This window comes from Mastigoproctus giganteus, chromosome 2 (assembly GCF_048544385.1).
Source record: "Mastigoproctus giganteus isolate SK-2022 chromosome 2, ASM4854438v1, whole genome shotgun sequence".
In the NCBI taxonomy this organism is placed as follows: domain Eukaryota; kingdom Metazoa; phylum Arthropoda; class Arachnida; order Uropygi; family Thelyphonidae; genus Mastigoproctus; species Mastigoproctus giganteus.
The window spans coordinates 30,944,517-30,959,220 of NC_143576.1; the positions used below are offsets into that span (position 1 = coordinate 30,944,517).

General features: G+C 35.9%; 1 protein-coding gene across 2 annotated transcripts in view; it reads right to left on the reverse strand.

The window, feature by feature from the left end:
* The window catches only part of LOC150089251 (acetylcholine receptor subunit alpha-1-A-like), a 152,788-nt gene that overhangs the window by 35,939 nt on the left and 102,145 nt on the right, over positions 1 to 14,704 (reverse strand). The window contains exon 6 of one of the 2 annotated variants that reach the window (XM_090390405.1): positions 1,148 to 1,535. In XM_090390405.1, coding sequence (XP_090246531.1) covers positions 1,183 to 1,535 — 353 coding nt within the window. In that variant the 3' untranslated portion in view covers positions 1,148 to 1,182. Of the gene's footprint in view, positions 1 to 1,091; positions 1,536 to 14,704 lie in introns of those variants that run through there. The other variant, XM_090390404.1, reaches the window with a different exon arrangement.

Consider the following 14,704-nt stretch of genomic DNA (forward strand, 5'->3'; position numbering starts at 1 on the left):
TAGTGGCATAAAAAATAAAATAAAATAAATTACTACTAGAAGCAAAAAAAAAAAAAAAAAAAAAAGCATTTTTAAATTCTTCCCTCTTTTTTGATGTAATCTTTTGATCTAGTTCTGTCTAAGGGTATATGATGAAAGTTAGCTATTTCAGGTGTTCAGTTATTTTCTTGGCTGAATTTTATTGGCATACGTACTACTATGGACAAACTGTGCTACACATTGGTGTATGTCAATTCTATCTCAAATATCATGTATAACTGTTTCACAGTTATACATGATATTTGAGATGGAATCTGCACACTGTGATGATGTGACTTTATAAAAACCAACAAAAAGTCACAATATTTATCAATGGATAGAGAAAGTCTCTGTTATCTGCAAGATGTCCCCTCCTGTTATCCATACTGTTGCAACACTACATTGCTTATCTCTGAAGAACAGAGGAAAGCCGATGTTCACCATGCTGAGAAGCTGCACAATAAGGTTTTCTCTTATAAGTTACATTTTTACATTCACTTAACTATAATACTTCTTGGTCATAAACATTTTCAAATTTTCTTGTTTTTGTTACTTCAGTTTTAAAATATTCTGGTCTATATAATCAAAAAATAAACTTTTCATTTTGGGAGGGGGGGGGGAAGATCCATAATAAAAGTGAGATTTCATATGAATCTTTGGCTTCTGAAATACTGAAACATGCTGACCTAGTGGTACTTAATGGATTTCCCATTAAGTATATGCTACTATTTATATTGAAAACATTGCAGTTGTCACAAAATTTATATCTTAAATTTTAAGTTAAAATTATTATGGCTGAATATTTCTATAGCCAGCTTTATTTTGTTATTACTATGATTATTTCTGTCATGTGAAGTTGTACTATTTTTTTTCTCACTTAAATGTCCTGTTATTTTTTCTTTATAAAGCCAGTTAAAGGAAAATGTTCATTTTCACTACTTAAAGGAATACTACCAAATGAATACCAATTTTTTTTTAACTGACTAAAGAGTACAACCTTACATCACATTTTTTTTCAGAGGTAGATATTTTAAAGATTATGCTCTGACAGATGAAAGTCAGTAAAGGGAGTCCTTTTAGTATTATAAAGCTCAATACTACAAAAAAAAGTACAGATGACCACATTTACCATATATGTCTCCTTACATGTTGGTATTCAAAGGATTAAGTGTTCTGACAGATGATAAACACAGTGGTATAAACAATAAAGAGGAGTCGGTCCACAACTGTAGCAAATAAACACCAATGTTCATCAACTGCAAGCTGACATCCTCCAGTTGAAACATTTCCATCTTTTTTGTTTACATCCCTGTCATCAACTTCAATACCATTTGTGGCAGCAGCAGCTTTTGGATGTGGAGGGAAAATGCATAAGACCTTGCCAACAATGCCAAATATTAGGTCGTTGATGAAGCTGGGAAACTGGAAGCATCCACGGACCTTGAAAATGTTGAAGATTAAGATTTCCAATAAGATTGCAGAACTCACCATGATCATCAACACTTTCATATGAGCAACTATAAAAGAAATAAGAAAATAATGTATGTGCTGTCAGATTAAAAAAATAATAAAAATAAAAAAATTAGGTAGTCATTTACATATTTTAGTTCAAAAAGGAGAAAGCATTATCAACTTAAGAAACATCAGCTATTCTAAAACAGTAATGGTACAGAATGTGTTAGCACCTCTAAATATTTGGTCATAATAGGTGCTCTTTCCCCTTATGCCTCATTATCATTAGTAGTGACAAATGATGCAAGAAAGCAAGCTTATACAGCATCAGACAAGAAAAAAAAAAAAAAAAAAAGCACCAATACTCCCATTTCACTTATTCATCCCCTCCAATAGTTTGTCTAGTTCTGAATTTATTTTAGGCTATCAACTCCCATAACAACAAATGGAAGTTTGTTCTAACAATCAACCACCTGCTGGCTAAAGGCAAAGTTCTGCATATCTATTCTGCAACCGTCCTTCCTCAATTTGAATTTTTGCCACCTCATGTGTAGTCTGAGCAAGAGGAAGAATCCCATCAGTAATGAGCTTGCTCAATCCATTCAGATTGAGCAAGCTCAATCCATTCAGAGCCTTAAACACCTCAATCACATCACCACACAGGTGCCTAGTCTCCAGACACTGCAATTTACAGAATTCAAGCCTTTCTTGGCAAGAGCACCCCTTTTTCCCCTCACCAATCTTATTGCCCTTCTCTGTACTCATTCCAGCAGCTCTACATCCTTCCTAAAATGCGGCCTCCAAACCTGTATTCAGTAATCAATATATGACCTGACCAATGGGATAATCAACTCCTTATTCCTTGCTAGCAATATACCTGTATATCACTTAAAAAGCCCTATAAGCTAACCTGTGGCCTGTCTGCATTGCTCAGAGAACTCCATGTCTAACTGCACAATTATCTCCAGGTTCTTTTCATTTTCTACTACCCTGAGTGTAGTACCACACAGTTGGTACATTACTCTGGGATTACTGTTACCCATATGCAGTACTTTGCATTTATCAATGTTAAATTTCTAATAAAGTGTAGATTCAATGTTAAATTTCTAATAAAGTGTAGATTCAATGTTAAATTTCTAATAAAGTGTAGATTCAATGTTAAATTTCTAATAAAGTGTAGATTCAATGTTAAATTTCTAAGCCCACCAGCCTAACTTTTCTAAGTCCTGTCAGTAGCATACCGTTATATCTGTCATTACCTACCCTGCTAACCTTTATATCATTTGCAACTTGGACATAATGCCTGCCTTCATCAATATCATTGATATATAGAAAACAATAAAACATAGATACTGTATATAGAAAATAACAATGAGCCCAACACTGAACCCTGGGGCACTCCACTTATAACATCAATCCACAAAGAGCAATGTCCACTGATTACAACTCTGTCTTCTTCCACTTAACAATCCCTTTATACATAGGAGCAACTTGATCTTGATGCGACAAGGCTCCAATTTGTACAGCAATCTTTTATGTGCAACAGTCAAAAGATTTTCCTGAAATCCAAGTACAATAAACCCCCACTATTCGCAGGGGTTACGTTCCTGAGAAATTCTGAAAATACTGAGTTATGGCTCCCATAGTAATAAAAGGGTTCCGTTCCAAAGTATGAAATATATAAGAAAAACTAGTCTAAAATTTTGTCTATGGATGTATTATATGTAACTACATAATACAACTATGTACAAAGACAAACATACAGTACATAGTGAAATACAAGCATAAGCCATCGAAATGAAAATAAACAATTTAATTTCAATTTTGTAAATTTAGTATAGAAATTATTAGTTTCTTTCAGTGGGGGTTAATTTTCAAGTGAGCCTTAAAATTAGGGTTAAAAGCAAACAACAAAACCTTCCATGACAAGTGCGTAACACATACTAAACAATTAGCGGGAAACATCTACGCTCGCGATTTTGTCACCCCTCTCTCCCCACCCATTGTGCACTGTTTTGACCGGGAGAGATGATTTTAGCCATGCCCATGTTTTTTTATGGCGGAAAATGTTCACACGCTTTAAAATTCACATTTTTTTAGGTATCGTTTTATATTAAATTAGCGACCGCGAATAGCGGGGGTTTACCGTTTATGATATCAAAATTATTTTTTGATTCAAGTTCCTTTGTGACCATATCATGGTATTCATTCGAACTGGTTAGACAAGATTCTGTTTAACAAACTCGTGCTGTCTGAAGTATAATTGCAGCCTTGTCTAGATTATATTGCATTACTTCTTTTACCAGTGAAAATAATGGAGTCACTGGTAAAAGAAGTTAAATTAACAGGTCTGTAATTACTTGCGACCATCTTTGACCACTCTCCCACACATCACTAATCTGTCGGGACCTCCCCTGAATCCAAGGATTCTCTCATAATTATTCATTAGGGTGTGCTTACTTCCTTTGCTGCCTCCCTTAATATAATTATATAGATCCCACCACCTCCAAATGCCTTTCTTAACTTCAACAATTTCTCTTCACTTTCCTCTCAGTTGTTGCAAAATCATTTAGTTCTCTGATAGAGTTTGATAAACTTCTGGCATCTCCATCCCCAAAGAATTCCTCATGTGTGAATGTAGATGCAAAATACTCATTCAGTTTGTCAACAACCTGAGCAAGATTATCAACAGTCGAACAATTTGATTCATTCCCTTTTTTCTAGTGTTTACTTAAGTAAAGAAGCCTTTGCTGGTTTTTAAAGTGAAACTTCTTAGGCATGCTCCAGGCAGTTTTCAAATGGGAGTGACTTGCATTAGTGGACTGACAAAATATGCAACGAAAATGTGACCATTACCATAAGTAAATGCATTACAGGCATTCTGAACAGCCAACTATTGTAATAGGCTAAATGTCTCCGTTCTTGTTACCATCACTGAAATTAAGCAGCGTTAGGCCTGGTTAATAAGTGGGAGAGTTACCACCTGGGGGTACCTGGTGCAGTTGACTTTTGCCTTTTTTTTTTCTTTTGTTAACCTGTGCAAAATATTCTTCCAGTTTTCACATATCAATTAATTTTGTTAATTGTTAAGCTAATAAAGTAAATCTGTGCTTTACATCTTTACTTTTATAGCCTGTGGATAATATTCCTCGTATTTTCGCTTATTAGAATCACCATTAATATAAAATTAAAATTCAATTCATAAACGTGATCACGATGACTGGCGCTTACTACATATTGTATAGTGGATGGTATTTTGTTATGTCCATCACAAAGTGATATGATCTTACAGTGAACCAATTGTAAAGTAGGGTCCACTGTAGTGAGCATTGTAAGGCGTATACGTGCAATGCAACCACTGAACCACCTCCAATGAAACACCTCACACAAAGGAGAGATGTAAGCTATTTTGACAGCAGGAGAAATTACAGCCTGCAATGGAGTTAACAAAGAAGCTGAAGAAAGTACATCCACAACTACAGGGTCTTACAGTTCCCCAGAAATGTTAGAAGTGAATTTGGAAGGAGCAGTTAAGGAAGTTGATACTGCAAATGAAAAGTCCTTGAAGCTCAGTCGTAAACGAAAAGCAAAGAAGCTAAAACCGACTGCTAGAAGTACTCCATCAAATCGATCAACACAGCGGGCATAATACACAGCTGGAGCAGCAACAGGATTTTAAGAAACACCGAATCATCCACGCACAGTTTAAATGTACGTTCCTGGATAATGATTTCGGTTCAGTCTGTTCTGTGTGTGATCAGTTTTGGTTCAAGAACGATGTGAAGATTGTGGCAGCTTGAGATCACGCTCTTCTTCAAATAGCATTTCAAAATGAGGATGTAAGTCAAATGTTGGCCTCTAACAGCTGTCATAGCTCTCTCAAGAACAAAGTGATTCCGGCTCTATCGAAGTCAAATGGTTTTAAATATCATCCGATGCCACAGCACTTGCTAAAGCTAGATCTGGTAACGGAACGTCTCATATTTCCGAGACTCCTATTCATGCAGATTTGTCACCTGCAGCATTCATACGATCAATCCGGGATCGTCGACAACATGATAAATGTTTGCTTAACTTCCGCTATGCGTGTTCAGCACCATACAATTTTTTTTTTTTTTTTGCATCCTTTGCCAAAGATTTCTTGTAATCTTCCTTTGCTTGCCTGACACCTCCTTTGTGACTTGATTGCAGACTAGTTTATATATACCATAGGCTTCTCTGTCACCTGATAATTTGTGTTCATCTCATGGATTTTTCTTCTCTGCTACGAGCTCATTTGTTCATCTGATATCTATTTAGGTCTTGAAGAGTATTTCTTGGTTTGCAAAGCCAGGTAGCTTTTATGATTAATTCCTTGAATGCTTTCCATTTAGAATTTGCTGATGGTAACATCATCAGCTGGTTCCACTGTAGTCACCTTTACGAAAGCAAAAACTCATCCCTTGATGGTAGTTACAGATTATATGTTAGGATGTTTTATGCTGTGCTTGCTTTTTCTGATATTTTTGTTATGCAGAAATAGTAATTGTCGTTGTGGTTGTGCTGTCCTCGCCATGCCATAGGAACAGCAAAGGGTTTACTTTGCTGTTCTTACTGTCCAGATCACTAATCTTCCAAACAAAAGTAATTTTGATAATACTGTAGAATTTCTTCCTCTGAGTTTTTGTCATAAACCATCCACAGCAGGAATTATCTGATTCAGACACTATCTTTGCTTCTGCTTAAAGCATTTTTACAATACAATGCTAAGCAAGCCACAGAACAATACAAAACAGATATGCAGATAAACTATACACATACACTATAACTGTCCTGTTACAGAGAGAGAGAGAGAGAGAGAGAGAGAGAGACAAGACTGACCAACATTACTTCCATCTATGAGCACCTGCAAACACTATCATTTGCAAGTAATAGAACAGATCAGTGTCATCTACTTCTCTAAACTGTAGTAAGATATACATACGTAGAAACTGATGTGAAATTTTAATAATTTCACCTCACATCATCAGATTTTAATTCAAAATCTACACTCAGTTGCCCAACACAATACTGGAAACTACTTATACAACAGTGGACACAACAAGAACCTCCACAGCAGAGTGTGCTAGTACCAAAGGTAGCTATTATTGATGACTCTACATTGTGATTCAAAGGTTGCACAACTTTATAAATACCACCAGTGCTTTTTTTGGGACGGTACGTAATGGTACGGGGTACCGGCACCTTTATTAACAGTGAAGTGTGATATTTGGATGCAGTGCACTTCGAAATTTGTAATATTCCGTAATTTTTTTTTATATGTTTATTCAAATAAGCTTAAAATTATTTAACTAAATTTCTGTTTAACGAAGTCCTTTTATAGCGAATTGTTTTGAATTTTCCTTGGAAGTTACATTTAAAATAGTTTCCACTGAGCAAAGAAAATTTTCATATAGCGAACGGATTAGGAGAGAATTAACTCTATACTCACTGTCCACATTTCTGGCCTTCAGTGCTACTGTGCGAATTAAGAGAGCTAAAGCATTCTACAACTTAGTGGTACCTGGTAAAACTTATCCAACCACCTGTCCCACATACAGAGGAGTCGCTAGTCAAGAGTGAGCAGATCAAAGAGTATTCCCAATGGGCTCTGGCCCACCTTCTACCGCAGTGGTGTCCAACCTTTTCCTGTACAGTGGCCGTATTCAAAAAAATTCAAAGTTAGATTTCTTTAGAGTGTTACATTTTCCATATCTTGTTGCATGTAAAAGTAAAATTGAAAATATTCGAAAATTTTATTAAGTACAATACACAATTACATTTACTGAACAAAACATTTAATGAGAAAAATTTTTTGATAATAAAATTTTAAATGCTGTTTTAGTTCACTTTCCTTGCGGGCCGTAGGTTGGACACCTTTGTGAATCAACAGTAAGCGCCCAGTTCGAGAATTACAAAAGTGATTTTCTTTTACCCCGACAAATAATCATCTGTTGTTTCGAGGAAGTGCGTTATCCACATTTTTCTGTAAATTTTCCCTATCTGTTTTTACATGGTCACAGTAGCTGAATATCCGAATTACACCGACATTTCGGACAGTTTCAAAAAAGAAAAGAAAAAAATTTAAATTTAAGAACTACTGACAATCGCGATGACGAGAGAAAAAAAACGAAGACAACAAAAATATTAATCGTTCTAAACGTGAATTGTTGCATTTGGTGAAAGTGAAGAAAATTGTCAATTAGGTTACAGTTAAATGAAAGAGATGCAATTCGTGAATTTCGGGGATACCTAATTGAGATAAGAAGGTTTTAGAAGAATTGAAGCATTTGATGAACGCTCTGAGTACGATAACAATTACATTGAATGCGAACGAGAATTTTCACAAATGAATCTGATCACCAGTGCTTTGTTGATGACAAAAACAGTTTCTTCACTACTGTTTCTTAAAATTGTATGTCCACTGCTGACCCACTTCGATCCAGCAAAATATGTCAATTCTTGGCCGCTTCGGAAATATCATTCAGCAACCGACACAAAAAGAGGAAGAAGTCGGCAACCTGCGGCTCGCGAGCCGCATGCAACTCTTTTAACATGTAACTGCGGCTCTTTAACTTTACAGCTCACATGAAGCACAATTTGAAATGGAGTTAGAGGACTTAAAAATCAAGGACATGTGGAGTGCTAGACTAAAATGCCTTAAAACTGAAATTGAGGATTTGGAGTGACAAAAGACTGCCCTTGCAATTCTACACAAATGGACAGTGATAGATGACTTTAAAATGTAGACCAAATTGTGTTCAATGCCTGTTTCTGTTTTTGATATTGGATGTTTATGTTTTTTCAGTATTAATAAATAATATTTCAAAAAATATATATTTTTTTAATAAACACCTTCCCACTCTATTCCATCACCCCCCCCCCCTCCCAGCTTGAGCTGAGGTGCGGCCCTTCGGATTCTCTCTCTCTCTCTCTCTCTCTCTCTTTTTTTTTTTAATTAGATCAAAAATGGCTCTTCACTCAAAAAAGGTTGCCGACCCTTGGCATAGGGTGTTGGATGAGAACTTAATAAAAATTTGGAATATTCTACAAAAACTTTATTATGAAATTATTTTTACTTATGTTATTTTTTACTTATTTTACTCACATTTTACTTAATTTTTTATATACTTGAATAATAAATTTCTGCTTAATAAACTGTGTATTAATACACTTAATTTGTTGTTCTTATTCTAAAAACATTACTACTAAAGTAACAATATCAGGAAAAATAATTTTTCAGAGTACTTTTCATATCCTTTTAATTTTAAATTTTTCCTGATAGCAAAGAATGACTACCAGCACCTATTTTTTTTTTACAAAAAATAGCACTGTATACCACAAAGTAATCTTATTTGTTTGAGAATTAAAAAATGGCTGACAAATTATCTAAGAATGATATCATCATCTACAATTAACACTCTTGCATATACGCTTCCTGAAAAAAGCTCATCTGCCTTTAATTCCTCTATATTGTTACATTTCAACTTCAACTGATCCTTAGATGTGCTCTTCTACTTGATGAGTCAAACTTTCAGGAGCATGTTACCGCCCCATCTCTGGGGAGGTGGATCGCTACTATCTAACTTCTAAACATTCATCACATTGTGGCTCCAAAGTGACTTTACAACTAAAATTTTAAAATTTGCATAAATATAAACTTACTATAAATTGTTATCATTAAGTTTTTTATAAAATCTCAATCAATAAAATTTAAAATAAATAAGAAAACAAATACCATAAATTTTATAAAGCTTATAATACAAATATCTATTTACATATGAACAACACCATATCATCCCTCCCTTCCTCCGTAAGCGAACAGCACTTGCAAAGTTCAACAAACTCTATATTCATCAATGTCGCAAAAGAGCTCATTGCAGCTATATGCGTCAGTGCCAATTCTTACAAATTCACTCCTTAAATCCATATATTGAGTCAGTGCCTCACATGTTCAGAATGCTCTATTTGTCCACATAAACAAAATGGATTGCTCTCAACTCAAATCGGTTAATCATTTTTTCATGCCATGTCCACTTATCAAGATAGTGGCAAACAATCTCAAATTTGGCCAAGTTTTATTTAATTGCATTGCGTACCCCCTAGGAATAAAGGCATAAGTAACAACGACCAATGCAGAACCGTCCCACCTTTCCTGCCATATACAGCACACTCTCGATTAACCGGGACACTTCAAGACTAAAAATAAAAAAATAAAAAAATCAACCAGAAATAAAAAAATTCAAGTAATAACTAGAATAGGTATAAACAGATATTTTGCAAGTCGTAAATAAGCGGCATTATAAGTCGTCATTGGGAGATTAGTATACCTATTATCTTGTAACCCCTGCTGTCTTCACACCGCCGCTCAAAAAAAAAAACAAAAAAAAGGACAAATTTTGTTTCGTTATTTTTGTCAGGGATGTCAGAATTTTTTTTTTATAGAAAAAAAAATTTTTTTTTTTGTTTAGAAATTGTGGAAATTATGGCTAAATCTCTAAAGAACTATTAAAATGTTAGTGACCAAACCATATGCAAAATCGTAAAAAATAAAGGGAAGCTATTAGATATAAAATCGACACTGTAAAAAATTATAGGAAAGCTATTAGACTTAAAATGGACATCGCAAAAAATAAAGAGACGTGGTAAGTTTTTCCGTTTTTTATCTATTGCCATATTTTTTACGTAGGCTGCTGAACATATTTCGATACAGTAAGTCCCCGACTTACTCAACTACAGATTTACGTAATTTTTATTTTTTATTTTTTTTTTAGGATTGTAAAATTTAAAACAAAAATAATAAATAAATAAAATAAGCAATCGATAACGACGATCACGGCATGCAGAAATTCCACAAGTGAGATACGGAGTAACAAGCAAAAAAATAGAAAAGAAGAGAAAGTTCTTACAATTTATTTATGGTTTTTTTTTTTTTTTTTTAAATGACTGAAGATTTCAGTGAAGGGGACACAAACTTCATAATAACGTAAAACCCCACACAATTCTAGCTATCGGTATTATTGCAAATGCAATAAGATCGAGTTTACTACCTGTTTATAATTAGATGCAAGAACAGAAAAGCACAGTAACCCGGAAGGTGCAAATTGTTTAAATGCTGTGACCTCCAGAAATGTGCTTTAGTAAAATGTGAATTCGCGTGAGGTGATAATAGTGTGTTTTCCCCCTTAACCCTGTGAAATTCTTTTCAGAAAATTTTGTTTTGATCGTTATCACGGTGCCAACTAAGAGAATAAGTGACAGCGCTACTAGAAAATCTACCAACAAAAGGAAAGCCATCTATTTGGATCAGAAAATTAAACTAATAAGGATGTATGAAAATGGCCAAACATTAACAAGTATCGTGCGGAATTCAGATTTGTCAATAATAATATAGTAGCAATATGTTATTCCCAAGTTACGTAAAACTCGACAAAGCAAGAAGTCCTGGAACGTATCTCTTACGTATGTCGGGGACATTTGTATTTTTGGATTAACCTGGAAATCGATTATCCGGGATTTATTTTTTACCATCTATCCCGGAAAATCGAGAGTCTACTGTATTATTGTTTGTTTCATCTTGTAATCTTTTCTATGCTTAAATCATTGCCACCATAGTGTCTGTCTATATCAGGACAGATCTCATTCCTAATCATCAGTCTCTGAGCAGATACTGTTCTTTGTGGCATATTCCAACATTCTTCTTGCCACCACTGATTCTTTACCAGATAGTACATGCAAAGCATCATTAGAGACTGTTCTGCAGGCTCGCATAACAGAGAGATGAGCAAATTTCTGAGCAGACAGAAGACTCTTCCAAACATGATCATTATTTACTCTATGTCCCCATCCTCCACAAGCATGTGTTATTATAGGTAAGAATATACATTTATATAGGAGATCCAAGGATTTCCCTTTGATCCCCCAATCCCCTCTTACTATCTTTTCGATCTTAGAATATACTGCTCTTACCTTTCCCTTCAAATTTTTAACATAGGGCAAAAAGGACAATCGCTTGTCCACTATTACTCCTAGGTATTTGGCTAAGGGGACATATGCTGTAGGGCTGGCAAATACCCTGTGGGTCTCCTTCACTCTTTCTGCCTTTAAGCATAACCATATGAGTCTCGTTCAGAAATGTGTCCATTTTATGAATAACAGCCGAACCCTCCACTTTCTCCAGGGCCTAACAAGCCCTTGCCTCAAGCTGCTTCCTCGACCACCCATACACCAACAACCACAAGTCATCGGCATAGGCAATCAGGTCACAGCCACTCTATTTCCTATTCTATTAGTTCATCCATCACAACATTCCAACTGTAAGGTCCTATTAATGAGCCCTGGGTGGCTGCTCTACTAACCTCTCTCCTAACTTTAGTATACTTAGTAACTACTGCTAGATCTCTCATGAAAATAATTCTTCAAGACTCCATACCCAGATGGGGTGCCTAGAGCACCCCATCTGTCTCACCTATGCCACCATAATTGACTGAATGCCCTATTAAAGTCATTATACATACCCAGAACAGTTCTGAAGAGTCTCCTGCATATACTGCACCATTTGCTGCATATGCAGGAGAGCAGCTATTCATATTTGCCCTTGTAGCTTTATTTGCATTGCAAAAAAGAAACATCTGGAGATCAGTTCTTGTCTTTCAAATGTCCAAGAATTCCCCAGACTTTTCTTTTTCCATCCCAATCATTTCTTCAATAGTATCCACATCTATATTTCCCTCTTCATTCCTAATTCTTTTCTTTGCCCTTGACTTTTTTATATTTGTCTCCTCACCACCTTTACCACTCTGACCGACTCCCCAATCAACCTTTTCTAAACAAATCACAGCCTTGTTCATCTGTATCTGAGAAGCTCCACCCTGTATTTCTTCCACTGTCTAAGGATGACAGTGAACTAGTGTTTATGTATGGGGGATACTAGGTGCTACACAGCATTCAGTTGCCAAAGAATTTAACAGGCAGAATTCACAATTGATCAATCAATCAATTGTTGAATGACCAATAAACCATTTTAAAGAACCTGAAAGTATTGAATTTTGGTCTATCACTTCGAGGATGAAGTGGGAGACCAAAAAGTGTAACTGATGAAGAAACATTGGTGGTGGTGGTATTGGTGCAGCTTGCAAACAGCCGAAAAATATTAATGAAGCTAAGCCAAGAAACGGGGGTTAGTCAAAGTTCAGTAGCGCACATTCTTCGAAAAAATCATTTTCACCTGCATAGGTGAAAATGATTTTCATGCACAGAATTTGCATGCCGATAACAAAGATCAACAACAAGAGTTTTGTGAGTGAATGTTGCAAAACAGATGTACTGATCTTCTTCAGTGACAAGAGTATTTTATCAAAGTGGTAACATCAACAGATAAAATTTTCATTACTACTCAGATGATAATTGTAACTGGATGGAAGTGACTAATGTGCAAAACTACCCCCAGGTTATGGTGTGGGCTGGAATATGGGAGGGTCAAATAATTGGTCTTTATTTCTTTGACAACGGTGTTACTGGCGAAATGTACTTACATATGCTACAGAATTACTTGATGGATTTTCTGGATGATGTTCCTTTACAATAAAGGAACATGTTCTTCCAGCAAGACTGAGCACCACCACATTATTCATTGTTGTGCAAAACTACTTAAATGAACACTGGCACAAGATCCTCCACAGTAGGTAGCTATTATTGATGACTATACAGAGTAATTCAAAAGTGGCTTTATTGCTGGGACCATTATTGCTTTTTTCTACATTTATTTATGATATTGATGAAGCCATATCACATCTAATATCTAATTTTGCAGATGATATGTTGGTTGGCAGGGTCGTAAATCTTAGTAATCAGGGTAAGCTGCTCCAACATGATCTGGAAAAATTAGGCAGATGGCTGAGAAGTGGCAACTGCAGTTTAACATTAACAAATGAAAAATACTGCATATGGGTATCAGCAATTCCAGAACAACATACAAACTGTGTGTTAACTCACTCAGGTTAGAAAATGAAAAAGACCTGGGTAGTTTGTTGGCGCATAGGCTTCTGTGGCCATAATGCACCTCCCAAGGTTTTTGCAGTACTTTGATCCAAGCACGAGGCGGGAATCGAACCCGCGACCTTTGGGTTGCCAGGCAGGCACTTTACCCACCCGGCTAGCCCGGTCAAAAAGACCTGGGAGTAATCATGCAGTCAGACATGAGGATCTCTGAGTAGTGTAGATGGGCTGCTGGGACAGCTCATGGGATTCTGTCAATGAGATACAGGAATTTTAACAGCAGGGGTAAGGAGGTGATTACATCATTGTATAAGGCAATGGTTAGGCCACATGTTACGTACTACATACAGGTCTGGAGGCTTCATTTTAGGACGTGATCTGTTGGAATAGGTATAGAGAAGAGCAATAGGATTAGTGAGGGCAACAAAAGGTACTCGTATCAGGAAAGGCCTCAATTCTACTGCATTGTCTGGAGATTTGGTACATGCAGGGTGATCGATTCAGGTGTTTAAGTCTTTGAATAGATTCAATAAGCTCAATATTTATGAAATCCTTCCTCTTGCTCAGTTAGCATTAGCATTAGTAGAGGCATTTGATGCAAGAAAGCAAGCTTATGCAGCATCAGCCAAAAAAAAAAAAAAAAAAAAAAAAGAAACCACTTCCACTTCACCCCTCTGTTCGTTCAAAATACCTGTCCAGCTGAGCCTTAAACTTATTTAGGCTATCAACTTCCACGACAAGGGATGGAAGTCTGTTCCACCAACCAACCACCCGCTGGCTAAAGGCAAATTTCCGCACGTCTATCCTACATCTGTCTTTCCTCAATTTTCCTCAGTTTACATACATGGGAGAGGAGCATAAATCGAAGTGAGAAAGGATGGTTGCAGATCACTGTGGAAATTTGCCTTCATTCAGTGGGTAGTTTATTGTTGGAGCAAACTTCCATCTGGTGTTGTTGACGTGGGTAGTTTAATAAATTCAAGAAGGAACTTGACAAAGTATTAGAGGAGATAGACAGGTGATATGGAAATGTGGTTTTTTTTTTGCTTAATGTTGTATAAGCTTGCATTGTTGCCACTAATTAATACTAATATCATTTCTTTTAAAACTAATTGGTTTGTCTGACAAGGGAAAGTGGTGTATGTGAGGATATAGTACCGGTACTTCTTAAATGAAACAAAATATGTTGTAATATAACCACATATTTAGATTAACAACA